General features: G+C 32.4%; 1 protein-coding gene across 1 annotated transcript; it reads right to left on the bottom strand.

Annotated features, from left to right (window-relative positions):
• Window positions 1-3,677: 3,677 nt before the first annotated feature.
• On the bottom strand, window positions 3,678-16,189 carry LOC132748699 (TAR DNA-binding protein 43-like). Its single transcript, XM_060738317.1, has 4 exons — window positions 15,829-16,189; window positions 9,552-9,721; window positions 8,267-8,407; window positions 3,678-5,794 (listed from the first exon to the last, which is right to left on the bottom strand). Exons 1-4 carry the CDS (start codon window positions 16,079-16,081, stop codon window positions 5,102-5,104), a joined length of 1,257 nt encoding a protein of 418 aa, XP_060594300.1. The 5' UTR covers window positions 16,082-16,189; the 3' UTR covers window positions 3,678-5,101.
• Window positions 16,190-17,051: the final 862 nt, after the last annotated feature.

The raw sequence follows: 17,051 nt of genomic DNA, 5'->3' as shown, positions 1-17,051 counted from the left end.
AATGACCAACTATATGACTAACTTAAGATCATTTCAATAAAAAAAATTATGTGTAGTCAAAGACTAATTAATTTTTATTCTCCCAGGATACGACATCTGTTCATGCTTATCTATACATGTATAGCTATTAAGAAAATGAACAAGTATTCATAAAGGAGTCGTAAGTTAGGACACAAAACTTTCTCAATTTTTGGTCTTAAGACTGATTTAGACTAAGGACTTTCCATGAAACGCAACCCAGTACCTTTGTTCTCTACAATACGCTGCATCTTATAACTGTTTGATGAGGCTGGTCCATCAGTCGGAGACAACTTAATTTAAAGGACCAGTAAAACTTAAGTTGACTAGATCTAGATATTTGGACAAGTAAAAGCCTGCATAATTAGTCTTAAATTTTCATTAAAATATCAAATGATAAAACAAGCTATTCCACGACATAGGAGGCATTTTAAATAGTACATATTTATCTGCAGGCCTACAGCAGAACACATGTGGCTCATTTGTACCTACAATAATTACATTTTGTTTAAAAAATATTTTTTTATCTTCATTTAATATTCAATGAGGCTACATTGACTATGAAGAGAATAATATTTTAAGACAATGTATATCATTATTGACTTAACAACTGGGCAAAATGACTAGCTAGGCAGTGGACCTTTTTAAGAGAATAAAAAAATGTGATGCAAAACTTTTTCATAAGAAAATATTGTGAGATTTCTTCATAAATCGACAACAGCCTTGTATATAAAACTATATAAATGTCACAATTATCCAAAGAAAAGCAATGTTACAATCATGCAGCATTATAAAGTTTTATATACACAGCTGTGTCAATATATAAAGAAATCACACTTTTTTAAAATAAAAGGAAGTTCGCTGTATTATAAACACCTAACTGTTGTTTATTTCCAAACAACGGTTTATAAATTATATAGAACCATAAAAACTGTCAAAAACCTTTATAACTAATAATATAAATGAAGTGAACCAAGGTAAGGAGACAAATTTTGATCACAGGGACACAATTTTTTGTAACTTTTGCAGAGGACCAGAAGGAGATACTAAATTACTTAATTCTGGGCATTAAGTTTCCCAGAACTTAATAAAAGTTGAAAATTGCAAATTTATACTACTGTAAGTCAAAGGCAATAACTCTAACAAAACTGAAAAAAATCCACATGCAAAGTCCCAGGTGCATAGCTTCACAGTCATGAAAATCATTATTCCTGTAATTTAGTGATGTTGATCATTATTCCTGTAAAGTTTATGATTTCTAGCTCAAGCACTCAAGGAACAAATAACAACATAACGAAACTGTTTTTACTAAGTCAAGGGAAATAACTACAAATACTAGATAAATCCACTAGCGAAACCCTAGGTGCAAAACTAAATATGCTGAGCAACCTTCCCGTAAGGTTTAATGACTCTATGTCAAATCCTTTTTGAGTTACATGCGACACAACTTGAAAATTGCAAAAAAAATTTAAGTCAAGGGCAATAACTCTAAAAATACTAAATAAATCCACACGAAAATACCCAGGTGCACAACTGCACATGCTGATCAACATTCCTGTAAAGTTTCATGACTATGTCAAATCCTTTTTGAGTTACATGAGACACAAGTTGAAAATTGCAAAATTTTACTAAGTCAAGGGCAATAACTCTAAAAATATCCAGACGAAAATACCCAGGTGCACAACTACACATGCTGATCAACATTCCTGTAAAGTTTCATGACTCTAGGTCAAATACTTTTTGAGTTACGTGCGACACAAAAGAGAACGGACAGAAGGAGGGACGGACAAGGGTAAATCTAAATGCCCTCCACTAAAGTGAGGGCACAATAAAGGGGGAGCCATTTTTTACCTAAGGGGTATGATTTATGCAATTGTTTTGTAGAGGTCCAGAAGAGTTACAGGCAATGCACTTCTTTAAGGGAGCATAAAAATGAATATATTCAGTCCTTTATCATCCGAGACGATTAGGCAATTCAATGCTAATCTAGGCTTCATTATGAAGTTTTTTTATTTAGATCGGTCAATTTTAAAAATGCCAGTTTTTCTTTTGTATTCTCATTTGTTGATTAATCAATGAAAAGACAAGTACAATACTAGGGGGGCCAGCCTTTTGCAGCCAGCAAGCCCACCAACAAAAATAAGCTTGTGCCAAACCTGGCATTATAAAAATTTTTATTACTAACTTCAATACAACTTTATTTTTATCAAGAAATAAATAATGTACTTACCTTCTACTATACATACCTGCTTAATCCATTTACATAATCTGCAATGATTTTTATATATCATAGTTAATCTGCTGAAAAGTTAGACATCATTTTTATAATTCTTTTTTTTTTTGTTTAAAGATTTCCACACACATGACATACATGTACCCTTTACCTGCTGGAACCAAATGCCTTTGCCACCAGTATAGAGCCAGACGAACCTGCACATCCCTGCAGTCTGTCCAGGCTCTATGCTGATGGAACTAGGATTATTGTATTTCGATATTGAAAGCCCTGAATTTTTCAAAAAAACTGTCGCAAATACAAAGCTGGTCCAATTCATTACATAAATTATGCAGGTTTAGTGCTAATGATCACACATATATACATTCCACACATTTCGCAGCGGTAAACATTCCTCCCATTTTCCTCACCATTCAACCTCAACCTGTTCGATTCTCTTTCAGTGCTCATCTCTGAAATGGATCTGTTTCATTCATACGGTAATCTAGCACAGAACTTCACATTTATCTAATCTTCCAGTAACAAAATGTATCTTCCCTTTTGTCCAACCATCCTCAACATCTTGCCCAGCAATCTGACATCATAGCACAAGCTGATCTCTGACATCACAAGCCACTAGTACAAACGTAGATCATTCTTTCAGACAAAGTTCTCACTCCACATTTGATGCACATCGAGTCTTCTAGTTCTACACCATACATGTATCACCCAGTCCTTCAAACTCTCTCATCTCCAGTCCTTCCAATTCTCTCTCCTGTTCAAAGGTTCTCCATATTCATGTCATCGCAAGTTTTCACATTTTAGAGATTTTTAGTTTCAAATATTTAATTCAAATAAGAATTTTGTAGCTAATATTTTGTGCATGTCATGTTTCTCTTTTATATATTAAAGATGCTGATAGGTTGTATTGCTCAATTAGATTGTGTTAAAGTTATATTCTCAAGAGTCCATGGAACAATACAAGTGTGAAATATAAAAAATCTGTATAATAACACAGTCGTTAAATCATGATCATTTTTTCTAGACACTAAAACAGGCATGCCACTAAAATGGACTTACATGCCACTTAAATGGGCCCAACATGCCTCATTTAACTTAAATGTACAGACATGCCACTTAAATGTACAGACATGCTACTTAAATGTACTGACATGCCACTTAAAATGGACTAAAGAGCTATTTTTTTTTGTCATTTTTCTTTGTTGTACTTGTGTGTGTTTGAGATTGTTTACCCTCGCCACAAGGAGACCATATGGGCGAACATCAGCTTATTGTACAGGGGTTCTAGGCCTAATATTTTTTGTGACAGATTGTGGTCAATTATTTCTTTTGTTCTGATAATAGTTTGACTGTATGGCCCACTATTTTTATATACTAGTAATATTTTTCATTGCTCAATATTTTTGCACATCTATCACAAAGTCACTGATCTTTCACACTTAATTTTTTTTTTATTTTCTCCCATTTACATATTACATCATGATTAACAACAAAATACAAAACAATGTTACTTAACAATATGACAAAGATGTGGATTCGACTTAGTCATGATTAAAACATGATTTCCTGAAATAACCCTACTTCAATAAACTTCATTTTAAATCCCCTAATTCCCCAATACATGTATATACAAAAATGTACCCCTGTGTCTTTTGAAATTCAACTTTGTTAAAACATAACCGTCCAATCATAACAGATAATTTTAACAAAATACATACAAGTAAAATAGGGTTATTTCAATGAAAATCTAAAATTAAATTTAAGAACTCTCTTTTTCAAACAACTTCTCAACTTCAAACAATGTCAACAACTCAACATTCAGAAAACTCTCAGTAAAAACATCAAACTATAACTTTCTCTAAACAACATTCACCAATCAACTAAATCATCCTATACATTCGTTCTAACCAGTTTTCAGCATTTATCTTTCATGTTCGTGCTCTAACACTCGGATATAATAAACACAGCGTGTTGATAACTTCACATTCAGTTATTTTCTTTATTTACACACAAAACTCCAATCTGTCTATTGTTTTCCTATATCATATCATCATCAGTTTTTTTCAAAAGTTTACCTCCAATTTATGAGATATTTTTTGAGCAGTTAGTATTTCTTTCTCACTCAGATATGTTCTCTTGCATAAACAAACATCTATCTGTAGTGCAGTCACTCTTAATTTGCATTCTTTTTTTTTGTCATCTCATAGCCTATTGGGTATTCACTCCCATATCCCTCTATGTAATATTCTCTCAGACCCTTTCTCTATGGTTACTGTTTCCAAACTACCAACCACCCTGCTACTTAGCACCCATCTTCCCCCCTATTTGCCCTTGTCTCATTCTTTGCTACCTCTTTTCTACTACCTATGTCTTTTTCAAAAGTCCAATCAAACCATACGAATAATATAATCATAATTAGAAATTCATCCAACAAAAATCTTATGCCAGATAAGTCACATGTAAAAGATTTAAGAAACTTTGTCCGGCATCTAACACCAAATAAATGGTATAAAGTGTTTTGATACAAAACAGATCAGTTATAAAAGATGGCTTTATAAAAGATCGCTAACAATTGTAAACATCTAAAATCTGTGCAGACTCTAAATAAATTGATTACTGTGACTCTCATTTAATCTTGTATGCCAAATATTTAAACCCCCCTTAAAATATTTTGCCCAAACCCATCACTTTCCCTTCCTGTAGATTTCAATTTTTATCTTATTCCGTCTGAAAAATACATCAAATGAATTTTTAAAGATTGTTTTAAGTAGAAGGTATTCTTAAAAGTTACATCTGTCCATTTAAAAAAATAAAATTGTAAAATATAAATAGAAACCCAACCCAAAATCTTTAATTCCATGATCCCCTGGATGATCCTTGAGCCCCCCACTGTGATGGAGAACTGCTTGAATATCCCCCACCACCGCCTGACCTATTACCCCATGAGGAGTAACTTGACTGACTGCCTTGTGCGTTATCCCCACTGCCCCACGAATTACCTGATGAATATCCCCCACTGCTGCGACTATCCCGAGTGCCCCCGAACCCCGGCCCTAATTGGTAGCTTTCAGATGCATTGGGATTAGATGCCCCTTGAAAAACAGCTTGAGCAGCTGCCAGCATTGCAGAGCTTAACATGTTCATACCTATGTTGTTAATATTTGGTTCAACAGCCATATTTTCTGGCTGTCGGGGACTTGGTTGACCCCAATTACCACCTGGCTCCTCCCTCATTCTCTGTTTACCCCCTCTACCACCCATGTGCCTATCCCCTTGAAAGTTACTACTATCTTTACCCTTGGGCTCAGCGCTACTTATATGGACACTTGCCCCTTTGATAATGTGGTCTTCTCCACACATTTTCTGTGCTATAGCCGGGTCAGCAAATGTGACAAACGCAAATGCCCTGAAGGGTTTTGGAATAAATGTATCGACAACCTCCCCAAACTCCTCAAAGTACTCTTTCAGATCTTCATTAGTTATATCCTCTGTGCATCTGGCAACAAATATCTTCCTGTTTGTAGACACATTACTATTCTCATTCTGAAAGTATATGTTTAAGCTACCTGTATGTTAGCAACATGCAAACCTTAGACATTCAAAGTTTTTTTATTACTACAGAGACATTTCAGAACTATCGTTATAATAATTCGTTTTTTTAGGACTGTCATTGAATATTGCAATATCATTATATCATCCATATTTATCATCAAATACAATATTGATACACACTTTCAAATATTGATACAAGCTAAAAAATTATTTCTGTTTGTGAATATACCTTTCTATTTTGCCTAATAAGAGAAGTCACTTTAGCAAGTTTTCTAAATGTTTAAACTTGATCTTTCAACTATGTTTTCAAATGTCAGAGACAAAGATAACAGAAAAAAATCAACTTTATGTTGGTTTGTAGTATTTGTAATGTCTAATACAAGCATGCATTACACCAATTTGATCCCAATTTATAACACATATTTAAGTGTTTTTCATTGTTTCTACTGTAAAAGTCAAATATCGATATATCATGGATATTAGTCTCTCTATATATCAATACAAAATTTTCCTTCAATGACAGCCCTACTTTTTTTACAACCTCATATTAAATCTTGCATAACTTTTAAATTACAAATACATATATATAAATACATTAACATATCCAACAAGTATTGGATGATAAAACAAGAGGGCCATGATGGCCCTGAGGTCGCTCACCTGTATATAGGCCCCCCAACCACCACCCCAACCCCCAACGTTTCAGGGCCAATTTAACCCAAGGGCTTTTATTTGCACAAACTTGGTAGACACCCATAAGAAGATGTTTCATGCTAAACATCTAAGCTCTAGCTCATTGGGCTTTTTAAAAGAAGATTTTTTTAAAGTTTTTACTATACACATATAGTTAAAAACAATGACACCCCTGGGGCCGGGCCAGTTTTGACCCCAGGGCTTTTATTTGAACAAACTTTGTAGACACTTACTAGAAGATGTTTCTTGCTTAATATCTAAACTCTAGCTATTTGGGTTTTTTCAAAGAAGATTTTAAGTTTTGCTATACACATATAAAGAAAATCAATGACCCCCGGGGCGGGGCCAATTTTGACCCAAGGTCTTTTATTTGAACAAACTTTGTAGACACTCACTAAAAGATGTTTCATGCTTAATATCTTAACTCTAGCTATTTGGGTTTTTTCAAAGAAGATTTTTTAAGTTTTTGCTATACACATATAAGGAAAATCAATGACCCCCCGGGGCGGTGCAAATTTTGACCCCAGGGCTTTTATTTGAACAAACTTGGTAGACACATATTAGAACATGTTTGATGCTAAATATCTTAACTCTAGCTATTTGAGTTCTTTAAAAGAAGATTTTTTAAGTTTTTACAATATGCATATAGGGAAAATCAATGACCCCCCGGGGCGGGGCCAATTTTGACCCCAGGGCTTTTATTTGAACAAACTTGGTAGACACTTATAAGAACATGTTTTATGCTAAATATTTTAGCTCTAACTCTTTTGGTTCTTTAAAAGAAGATTTTTTAAGTTTTTACTATATGCATATAGGGAAAATCAATGACCCCCGGGGCGGGGCCAATTTTGACCCCAGGGCTTTTATTTGAACAAACTTGGTAGAGACCCATTAGAACATGTTTGATGCTCAATATCTTAGCCATAGCTCTTTGAGTTCTTTAAAAGAAGATTTTTTAAGTTTTTACTATATGCATATAGGGAAAATCAATGACCCCCCGGGGCGGGGCCAATTTTGACCCCAGGGCTTTTATTTGAACAAACTTGGTAGACACCTATTAGAACATGTTTGATGCTAAATATCTTAGCTCTAGCTCTTTGGGTTCTTTAAAAGAAGATTTTTTAAGTTTTTACTATATGCATATAGGGAAAATCAATGACCCCCCTGGGCGGGGCCAATTTGACCCCAGGGCTTTTATTTGAACAAACTTGGTAGACACTTATAAGAACATGTTTCATGCTAAATATCTTAGCTCTAACTCTTTTGGTTCTTTAAAAGAAGATTTTTTAAGTTTTTACTATATGCATATAGGGAAAATCAATGACCCCCTGGGGCGGGGCCAATTTTGACCCCAGGGCTTTTTATTTAAACAAACTTGATAGACACTCACTAGAAAATGTTTCATGCCAAATATCTAAGCTCTAGCTCTTATGGTTTTTTAAAAGAAGATATTTAAAGTTTTTTCTTTCGGTTGCCATGGCAACCAGAGTTCTGCATGGAATTAAATTCTTTGAACAATTTTTAAAGGTGACCACCAAAGGAACATTCCTGTGAAGTTTGGATGAAATTGGCTTAGTGGTTTATGAGGAGATGTCATTTAAAGTAAAAGTTTACGGACGGACGGATGACGGACGGACGAAAAGCGATCACAAAAGCTCACCCTGTCACTTTGTGACAGGTGAGCTAAAAAACTACACAACGATATCTTTGTGATCATCAGGATACAATCATATTAAATACCATCAAATATATAGTGATGCATTAACTTACATGTGAGTTTGGCAAGTTGACCTCACACCATCGCCCGTCAATCCTGTGCCGTGCAGCAAGACATCTTAATTGGGATTCATAATCTTTGAATCGCACAAACCCAAATCCTTTAGACTGCCCAGATCTAGGATCTCTTTTAACCTGAAAATTTAAAATATTAAAACACGATTATTTGCTTTGTGTCATACTTTATGCAAATGATGATTTTTTTTTTTGAAAATTCATTGTTTCTTATCCTTTATATACAAGTACATGTATTTGGAATGCAGCAGCAAGGTCAAGAATCTGAATTTACATAATGGAAATGCTTATCTACACTTGTAAAGTAAGTGGTAGTCTGTTGGTAACTCAATCTTGTACATCAAGTATTTTGATAATTGAACTCCTTTAACCTTGGAACAGATTAGAATATTTCAAATTCAAACCACGACTGTTCAATTACATAAATTCAGTAGGTTAAGGGTTAAATTACTGTCTTTACTACCATTCATAGGTTTTGGCACCATTAAGGCACTGGAGAAGATAAACCAAGATTTTTGTATCCAGCAAGGCTTATAAGTCCTTAAAAGAATTTTTAAAAGTTAAAAAACTCGTACTTGTAATGACAAAGCGTTATATATTTGAAGTCAGCATCTTTAAAATTTGAAGTCGGCATCTTTATAACGACTTTAAATAATCACCCATATTGGACATCTTAATTACATGCATGACACTGATTTGATTATTTTTAGACTAGCTTGAATGGCATGAATTACACAAAACTTTGAGGTTTTAAGAAATTTTACAGATTAAATGAGTGACAGGATATTGTCAGAAAGGCAAGTTTTCCACGATATAACTTACATATGTGGAAAAGATTTAAAGGTCCATATCTTTTGCAAAAAATGATCAAATTACAAGTTCCTTTTCTCATTCACTTCAGAAATTTGTTGACAATTATTCTGTAAAAATTTGGTTGAAATTCCTCGAGAAAAGTAGATGCTGAGCTGGTATAAATTGATTTTGTCAAGCAGACAAATCCTATCATTTACTTACATCAGGGCCGGCAAAATCTGATTTTGACTTACTTGTCTGTTTATACGTGAAGCATTTTTTAACTTGTCTGTATGATATTTACATAGTTTATTCTTAAAATTTTTCACTTGTCCTGTGGGACAACCTGGGCAATACGGACAACTGATTTTGCTGGCCCTGCTTACATATTACTGTCTTAACTTACATATTACTTGTCTTAATGATCAGTATATGTTTTAATATAAGCATACTAGATTAAACAGTGTAGTACCTGCACTAAAATAAGTTCACCAAACTGTTTAAAATACTCCTGCATATCATCCTCAGTGCTTTTCCACGGCAAACCAAGTACAATTAGGTCACTGGGCCTTTGTGTTTCAATTTTCTTCATTTTTGTTGATACTGGGTTCTCAATTTCCTCATCACCCTTTCTTTTGGATTCTATAAAATATAAACAGATTTACAATAAATATGGTATCATTAAGTATTCAAGTTTGTGGTGAACTGAGTACATAAAATAATAAATCATAATTTTGATGTATGAAGTTCAACAAAAAATTTTTTTTATGAAATTAGTAATAAATTAATGTTTTTATTGATGCTTTCTGTAATTAAATGTCAAAAAGCTGTACATTCTAGCCATATGCAAGTCACTTAATGCTAGCCTATACATACTGTTAAGGCTAGCCATAAAGCACTTTTATATTTAACAACAAAAAAATCAACAACAACATAATGAACATGCAAACTTGTGTTTCTAGAAGAACCTCTATAGAAATGTAAAGAAAACTTTAATTTTCAATGAAAGCCATGATTGACATTATCGTCAAGAGTTTTTATGAAAACACTAATGTGTTAAATTCTAACATATTAAAATAATTATTTCTATGGAAAATATGTATTAATCATAAGAGAGGAAATTCTATCTGAAACACTTTTAAAGCAAGTAGTGGCCATTGAAGAAAATTGCTTTCACTAATTGTTAATTGTTGGGCGTCATTGGCAGAGTGGTTAAGGTAGATATGTCTTTAAACCACTTGCCCCTCAGTCCTCACTGATGTGGGTAATTCAAAGCCGGGTAGGAACTTTGGAGTCCTACATGTGAGGAAGCTATCCAATTAGCTTACAAAACATCAGGTTCTTTCCTGCCTGAAGTAATGCATGGATGGGAACCTGAGCTGGAAAATGCCCATATGACATAAACTATGTTGATAATCCGTAAAACCCAACAAAAACCCAACAAAAACCCAAAAGAACAACTAATTGTTGAAAGCCTCCATTTGCTCATGATTAAACAGTTTGCACAATCCACAAAATCTACTTAATAAAACTCATATTAACGACTTTAACTTCTGGTTAGCAATAGGGGCCCGTACAGCAATGCCAAAAAAAAGATAATAGGCCATTTATAATCAACTGATAAATTTTCTATATATAATATGGGAAAGTCAACGGTCAGGTCCACAAAGCAGGCCCAGGCTTTGGCTTACCTGGCTACAGACTACACATAAAAAACAAAACAATTAAAAATATATAGATTTCTATACCTATCATTGAAATTTCAGTGTCATTTCTAGATTGGCACCACCACTTTTTAATGTAAATCAACTTTTCTGCTTAAGAATATTTGTAGAGGTGTTCTGATTCAAACCGAAGCAATGCATAAAATATCATATTACACATTTTAATCGAAAAAAAGGGAATTCTATCTTTATATAAATTTGACTTCCCTGTTTATAGACTATTTTCATATTAAAACTTAAAAACAGGTGCAATGTCTATTTCATATTTTAAGGGGGGGCGTCCGTGGCCGAGTGGTTCAGGTCATTGACTATAAACCACTTGCCCCTCCAGTGATTTTCCTACTTATATAACAGACTCCGAAAGGAGGCCTCTTCCCATTTGAAATTTTCTTTAAAATCATGCAATTTTCCCAAAAATCTGAACTTAAACCAGCTTTTTTACTTCCCAAATTAGCAATTTTAGCGATAATTTTTCCCAAAATCAAGAGGCTCATGCCTCTTCCCAATTAAGTGAGAAAAATCACTGCCCTCACCGCTGTGGGTTCGAATCCCGAAAGGGAATTTGAATTCTTTCATGTGAGGAAGCTATCAGGCTAGCTTACGGAATGTCGATGGTTCTACTCAGGTCAGGTGCCCGTTCTAGCCTGAAATAATGCACAGAAGGGCACCTGAGGTATTCCTCTACCTGTAAAGCTGGAACGTCAAACTGTTCAAATCGACAAGTTAACTGTTAATTAGGTCTACATGGGTACCACTAAAATACGCAACGGAGATTTTTTGGCGCAACGGACGCAACGGAGATATTTTTTTTAGAAAAACCGGCACAACGCCTTTTTTAAAGTCAATGTGCTATATTTAAGCATCTAAAATGATTGTTTAGCACTATGAAGTAAGTATGTTTTAAAATGTTTCATAAATTGTATATGTTTAATTGCACTGAAGGGTTATATGCCTGGCGAAATGGAAATTTCATGGCGCAACGGAGATATTCTTTTAGAAAAAAAAACGACACAACGCCTTTTTTAAAGTCAATATGCTGTATTTGAGCATCCAAAATGATTGTTTAGCACTATTAAGTAAGTATGTTTTAAAATGTTTCATAAATTGTATATGTTTAATTGCACTGAAGGGTTATATGCCTGGCGAAATGGAAATTTCATGGCGCAACGGAGATAATTTTGGAAAATCGGCACAACGTATGTACATATATATGAAATTAATTAACACTGGTCAATGTTATTTGAATAAATAAATTTAAAAAAAAAAGTTAAAAAACCTTAATCGTATATCAAATAATCAAATAGCTGCAATGATGATGTTGTAAAGGATTGTATGCCGGTGAAATGGTCATTTTGTCTGCGCAACGGAGATTTTTTTTTGGCGCAACGGAATTTAAAAAGAAAACAATGTTTGTCCTAATTAAGTAGTAATATGAAGAAGTAAATCATTAAAGATATTAACTGAATTACTAAAGTGGTGTAATATTAATTTAAAAATGGAATTAAATACGTTTTTATCGTTATGGCTGACACTGAAAGACAAGTATGGATATTTACAATCTGTTTCATTTTTTCCCGTTCAAACAGTTATGTTTACGAAAAGTACTGTAATAGCTTTTCTATACATAATTTTCAGAATTTTACTTGAAAAATACGAAAAGTCCGTAATGCATACGCTGTGGACTTTTTAATGTAATCTTAACAATAAATTACCAAATTTCAACAAAAAGCTGCTTAATGGCTTTACTGCTGCACTTTATTTGTTAAAAGCATGACCAGTAGCAAGCAATTTGCTAATAATGATTGATATATTTTATGCATTTTTAAAATTAAAAATAGTAACTATACAAAATATTAATTGTTTGATGAAATTATTAAAATAGTAAAATGTCATGCATGTAGAATTTGATGTTCTTTCTATTTCCATTTTAAAACAGTGAAAACACATAAAATAATTAAATTGAACGTTACTTACCAATCAGAAAACCCCGTTAAAATCAAATGCAGCTACTGTTTATTTAGCGATACAACAGCAATTTGGTGATTTGAAGAATGTTTATCACGGGTGTTAAGTACCGATAATTAAATTACCAATGACACGTGGTTGATGTTTATTGGACACGCGTTTTCACACCATTTAAATAATGTAAGAGGAACGTGTATTGACTTTAAGGTATTAAATATTTTTTATAACTTGTTATTGTCGAAAATATTGCTTTTGAAGCTTATAACCAAACTATGAGAAAACAATGTGTATATATAATGTGAGACGTAATAAAACATTTTGGAGTCTGAATCCGCCACTGATGACGGTCAAGTTTTCTATTACAAGTGTTAAAAACATTATTAACAACACCCGTGCCATACACGTGCACGATATGTTGCTAATTGCTAACAATTCTCGCATAATTGATTACCTTAAAAATTTAAAATTGTCAATATCATAATAATGAAATATTTGGATTGCTTTTGATGAAATATACAATGTATACGCAACAAACAATTATTGAAAAAGTACACAATGATTAATGAAAGATAATAAATTAATAAAATAATATGATATGATAAAACTGTTATGATAATCCCCGTTGCGCCGAAATATTCCATTTTGCCGTAATTTAAATATCTTTTACAATATCCTATTTTCAACATTTTCTAAAATAAAGGAAAGTAGATCATTTTTAAAAGAGTGTCACTTATTATTCTCAAATTCTTAAGTTATGTTCAAACATAAGATCTACCCGTTATGAAAATCTTCATTTTCCGTTGCGCCGAAATTATGTCCATTTCGCCGTCCATTTAGAATCTGATATATTCAGTATTCTACCTAATAAAATCAAACTTATACAGTATATGTAAAAAATATGTATGAAATATCAACAATACCAACTTATATGATTATTTTATGTTTTAGACATAAAAAAAACAGTACACAGTTTTGAAAATAAAATCTCCGTTTCTCAATAATCAATCGGCGCAACGGAGTTTATGAAAGGTATAACAACAATACAATAAATGTTTATAATAAAAAAATACTGAACATTGATTCTGTAATATCAACATATGAGTTTATTTAGTATATACTAATGCAAATTCAATTAAAAATTATGTATAGAAAAGCTATTACAGTACTTTTTGTAAAAATAACGAATTGAACGGGAAAAAATGAAACAGATTGTAAAATCCATATTTGTCTTCCAGTGTCAGCCATAACGATAAAAACGTATTTAATTCCATTTTTAAATTAATAAAACAGACTTTTATTACACCACTTCAGTAATTCAGTTAATATCTTTAATGATTTACTTCGTCATATTACTACTTAATTAGGCCATTTTAAATTCTTACTGCGCCAAAAAAAAAAAAAAAAAAAAAAAAAAAAAAAAAATCTCCGTTGCGCAGACAAAATGTCCATTTCGCCGGCCACACAATCCTTTACAACATCAACATTGCAGCTTATACGATAACGGTTTTTTTTAATTTTTTTTTTTATTTATTGATTCAAATAACATTGGTGTTAATTAATTTCATATATTAGTACATACGTTGTGCCGATTTTCCAAATTATCTCCGTTGCGCCATGAAATTTCCATTTCGCCAGGCATATAACCCTTCAGTGCAATTAAACATATACAATTTATGAAACATTTTAAAACATACTTACTTAATAGTGCTAAACAATCATTTTAAATGCTTAAATATAGCACAATGACTTTAAAAAAAGGAGTTGTGCCGTTTTTTCTAAAAAAAATATCTCCGTTGCGCCCGTTGCGCCAAAAAATCTCCGTTGCGTATTTTAGTGGTACCGGGTGAATGACAGACTATTCTCTCCCTTACCATTTCCTCTCCCTGACGGTTCTCTCCCAAACCGTTTCCTCCCCTGACGGTTCTCTCCCAAATTTGAAATATGCAGACAGTTCTCCCCCAATTTTTATTTGTTTGTTACCATTTTAGTTTCAACTTAATCTAATAATATTTCTTGAAGATTTTTAAAAGAATGTATTTGATATTAAGTAAAGTGCATTTTATGTTTATTTGATTCTGAAAAGTGTTTGTAAATTTAACACCTTTTTCAGATATTTTAATCCTATTAACACCTTCATTGTGAGAGGTTAAGATTATTGGACAGTGATTGATATACATACACCTGTAATTGTGTGAAGGTCTAGTGATATTCATTCATTTGTTAAATAGGGAATAAGGTGGTAACAAGTATGTTATAGAAAATAAATAAATAAGCAACAACTGGTATGCAATCACATTTCACATTTACTTTTATACAAAATTGATTAAAGAACATGTAGTCATTAACATGAAACAATATATATTACCACGGATTTATATTACATAAATCCGTGATATTACCAAATAAATAATAAAATATTTGTTTATCAACACCTTTTCACAGTTATTTTAATCATTAGATTACACCTTGATTCTTGAATAAAGAATTAATAAACACCTTAATTATCTCTGACTAATTAGACTTGTCAAAGAGACACCAAGATAATTTTGGACAGGCGCTGTCTAACGGTTTGACAGTAAGAAAAAAAAAGTCTGTAAAATAGGTCAAACCGTTCACGCCAAATTAATTAGGCTACTCTGACAGTAAACTTAACGCACATGTGTATTGAACTCCTTTCTTCATTATACAAAAGTATGAATATTAGCAATTAAAATTTATAATCTATATCAATTAATCATAAACATACCCATGTATTAAACATCTAAATACTCCAATAAAATATTTTTTCTCTAATTTATATCAATTAATATTATAATTTAATAATAAACGTATCCATTTATTAAACATCTAAATACTTCAATAATAATGTATTAATAAAAATAAAGATGGGGAGGAACTGTCTCATTATTTGCAAATATACAGACGGTTCTCCCCCAAAATAGGGAGAGAACCGTCAGGGAGGAAACGTCAGGGGAGGAACTGGTCAGGGAGAGAATAGTCTGACTACCGTACCGGGTCTAGAAAAGTCCTATATTAACCAGTGTTAACAAAACTACCTACCCTTCGGAAAGTTAACAATATATGTTGTTTTGCCCCAGAATCCTCCATTTGGCGGATGAAGGGATCCATTTGCTAGTCGTACTCCCCTTAAACCACCTGTCTCAGAGCGATATTTTAAGCCGCAAGCACCCGGAAACTGAGCTATCAACGATGACAACAATAAAGTTCCATCGTGGTCCCCACCATCATCTTCAGCTGGAATTTCTATTGCTTCGTCATTTTCATCATCTGTTACGCGTACAAAACTAGTCATGTTAATTGGTTTATGTACTATTTAATTGTTTTTCTAGGAAAATTAATGCACGTTTTCTTGGAATTCCGTAAAATATGGCGTCCTTGGTTGTATTGATTATTTCTTCATACGACAGAAACATATTACAGAGAACATGTTCAGAATTTTGGACTTGATTTTTTTTAATCGAACATTTATCTCTTATTAAGAGCCGATAACACGGATACAGTAATAATAATAATAATAAACTCTTTATTTAACGAAGGTAACTTATTAAGACAATACATCAAAGCATTAGATACAACACATATAATGCAAAATCTTATTTTCAACAAGGCCTTCAATAAAACATAAACATAACAACGGACATATTCAAGCAATTGTAAGATTTACAAACATTTCAGTAAATCTTAATAAACAAGAAGACAGACATAATATTATATTATAGTATAGGTAAATTTTCTATAATTCATCTCTAGATAATAATAAATGTTTTGAAATGTGATTTAAACAATTTAAGACTTGAAAGATTTCTTATTTTTAAAGGAATAGTGTTCCATAACTCCATACTAGAATAATAAAAAAGTAACGTTTCAAATAATTTGTTTTTAGGTCGTTTATGCATGATATCTTTTTTATGTGTTGATCTTAATAAGTAAGTTTTATTTTGAGATAACGGAATTAGATTAGAAATATATGCTGCGTTAATTCATTCATCGCTTTATATACCATGATTCCAGAAAAGTATTTACATCTAGATGGAAAAGATAACCATTTCATATTTGAAACATATTTAGAGAATTTGTTTTTTACGGTTTATTTAAAATAATTCTGGCGGTTCTTTTTTTGTAATTTTGTTATTTCTATTTAGATCTGATTTGTTACATTGGGACCAAATAATTACATCCATAATCAAAAGTAGGGGCAATGTAAGCGTTATAAATAATTGTTTCATTTCAGGTGTAAGAAATATTTGAATTCTTTTCAGCAG

This window comes from Ruditapes philippinarum, unplaced genomic scaffold (genome assembly GCF_026571515.1).
Source record: "Ruditapes philippinarum isolate M1 unplaced genomic scaffold, ASM2657151v2 ctg130_1_1_1_1, whole genome shotgun sequence".
In the NCBI taxonomy this organism is placed as follows: Eukaryota; Metazoa; Mollusca; class Bivalvia; order Venerida; family Veneridae; genus Ruditapes; species Ruditapes philippinarum.
This window is presented reverse-complemented; position numbering and strand designations above follow the sequence as displayed.

What these genes read in the sequence shown, in the direction of transcription:
- LOC132748699 (XM_060738317.1), bottom strand. Translation starts at nt 16,081, where the DNA reads ATGACTAGTTTTGTACGCGTAACAGATGATGAAAATGACGAAGCAATA. An exon ending in TATTGTTAACTTTCCGAAGG is followed by an intron (nt 9,722 to 15,828) that starts GTAGGTAGTTTT and finishes TATATTTTATAG; the next exon opens with AATCCAAAAGAAAGGGTGAT. An exon ending in GTGAACTTATTTTAGTGCAG is followed by an intron (nt 8,408 to 9,551) that starts GTACTACACTGT and finishes TTAAATTTTCAG; the next exon opens with GTTAAAAGAGATCCTAGATC.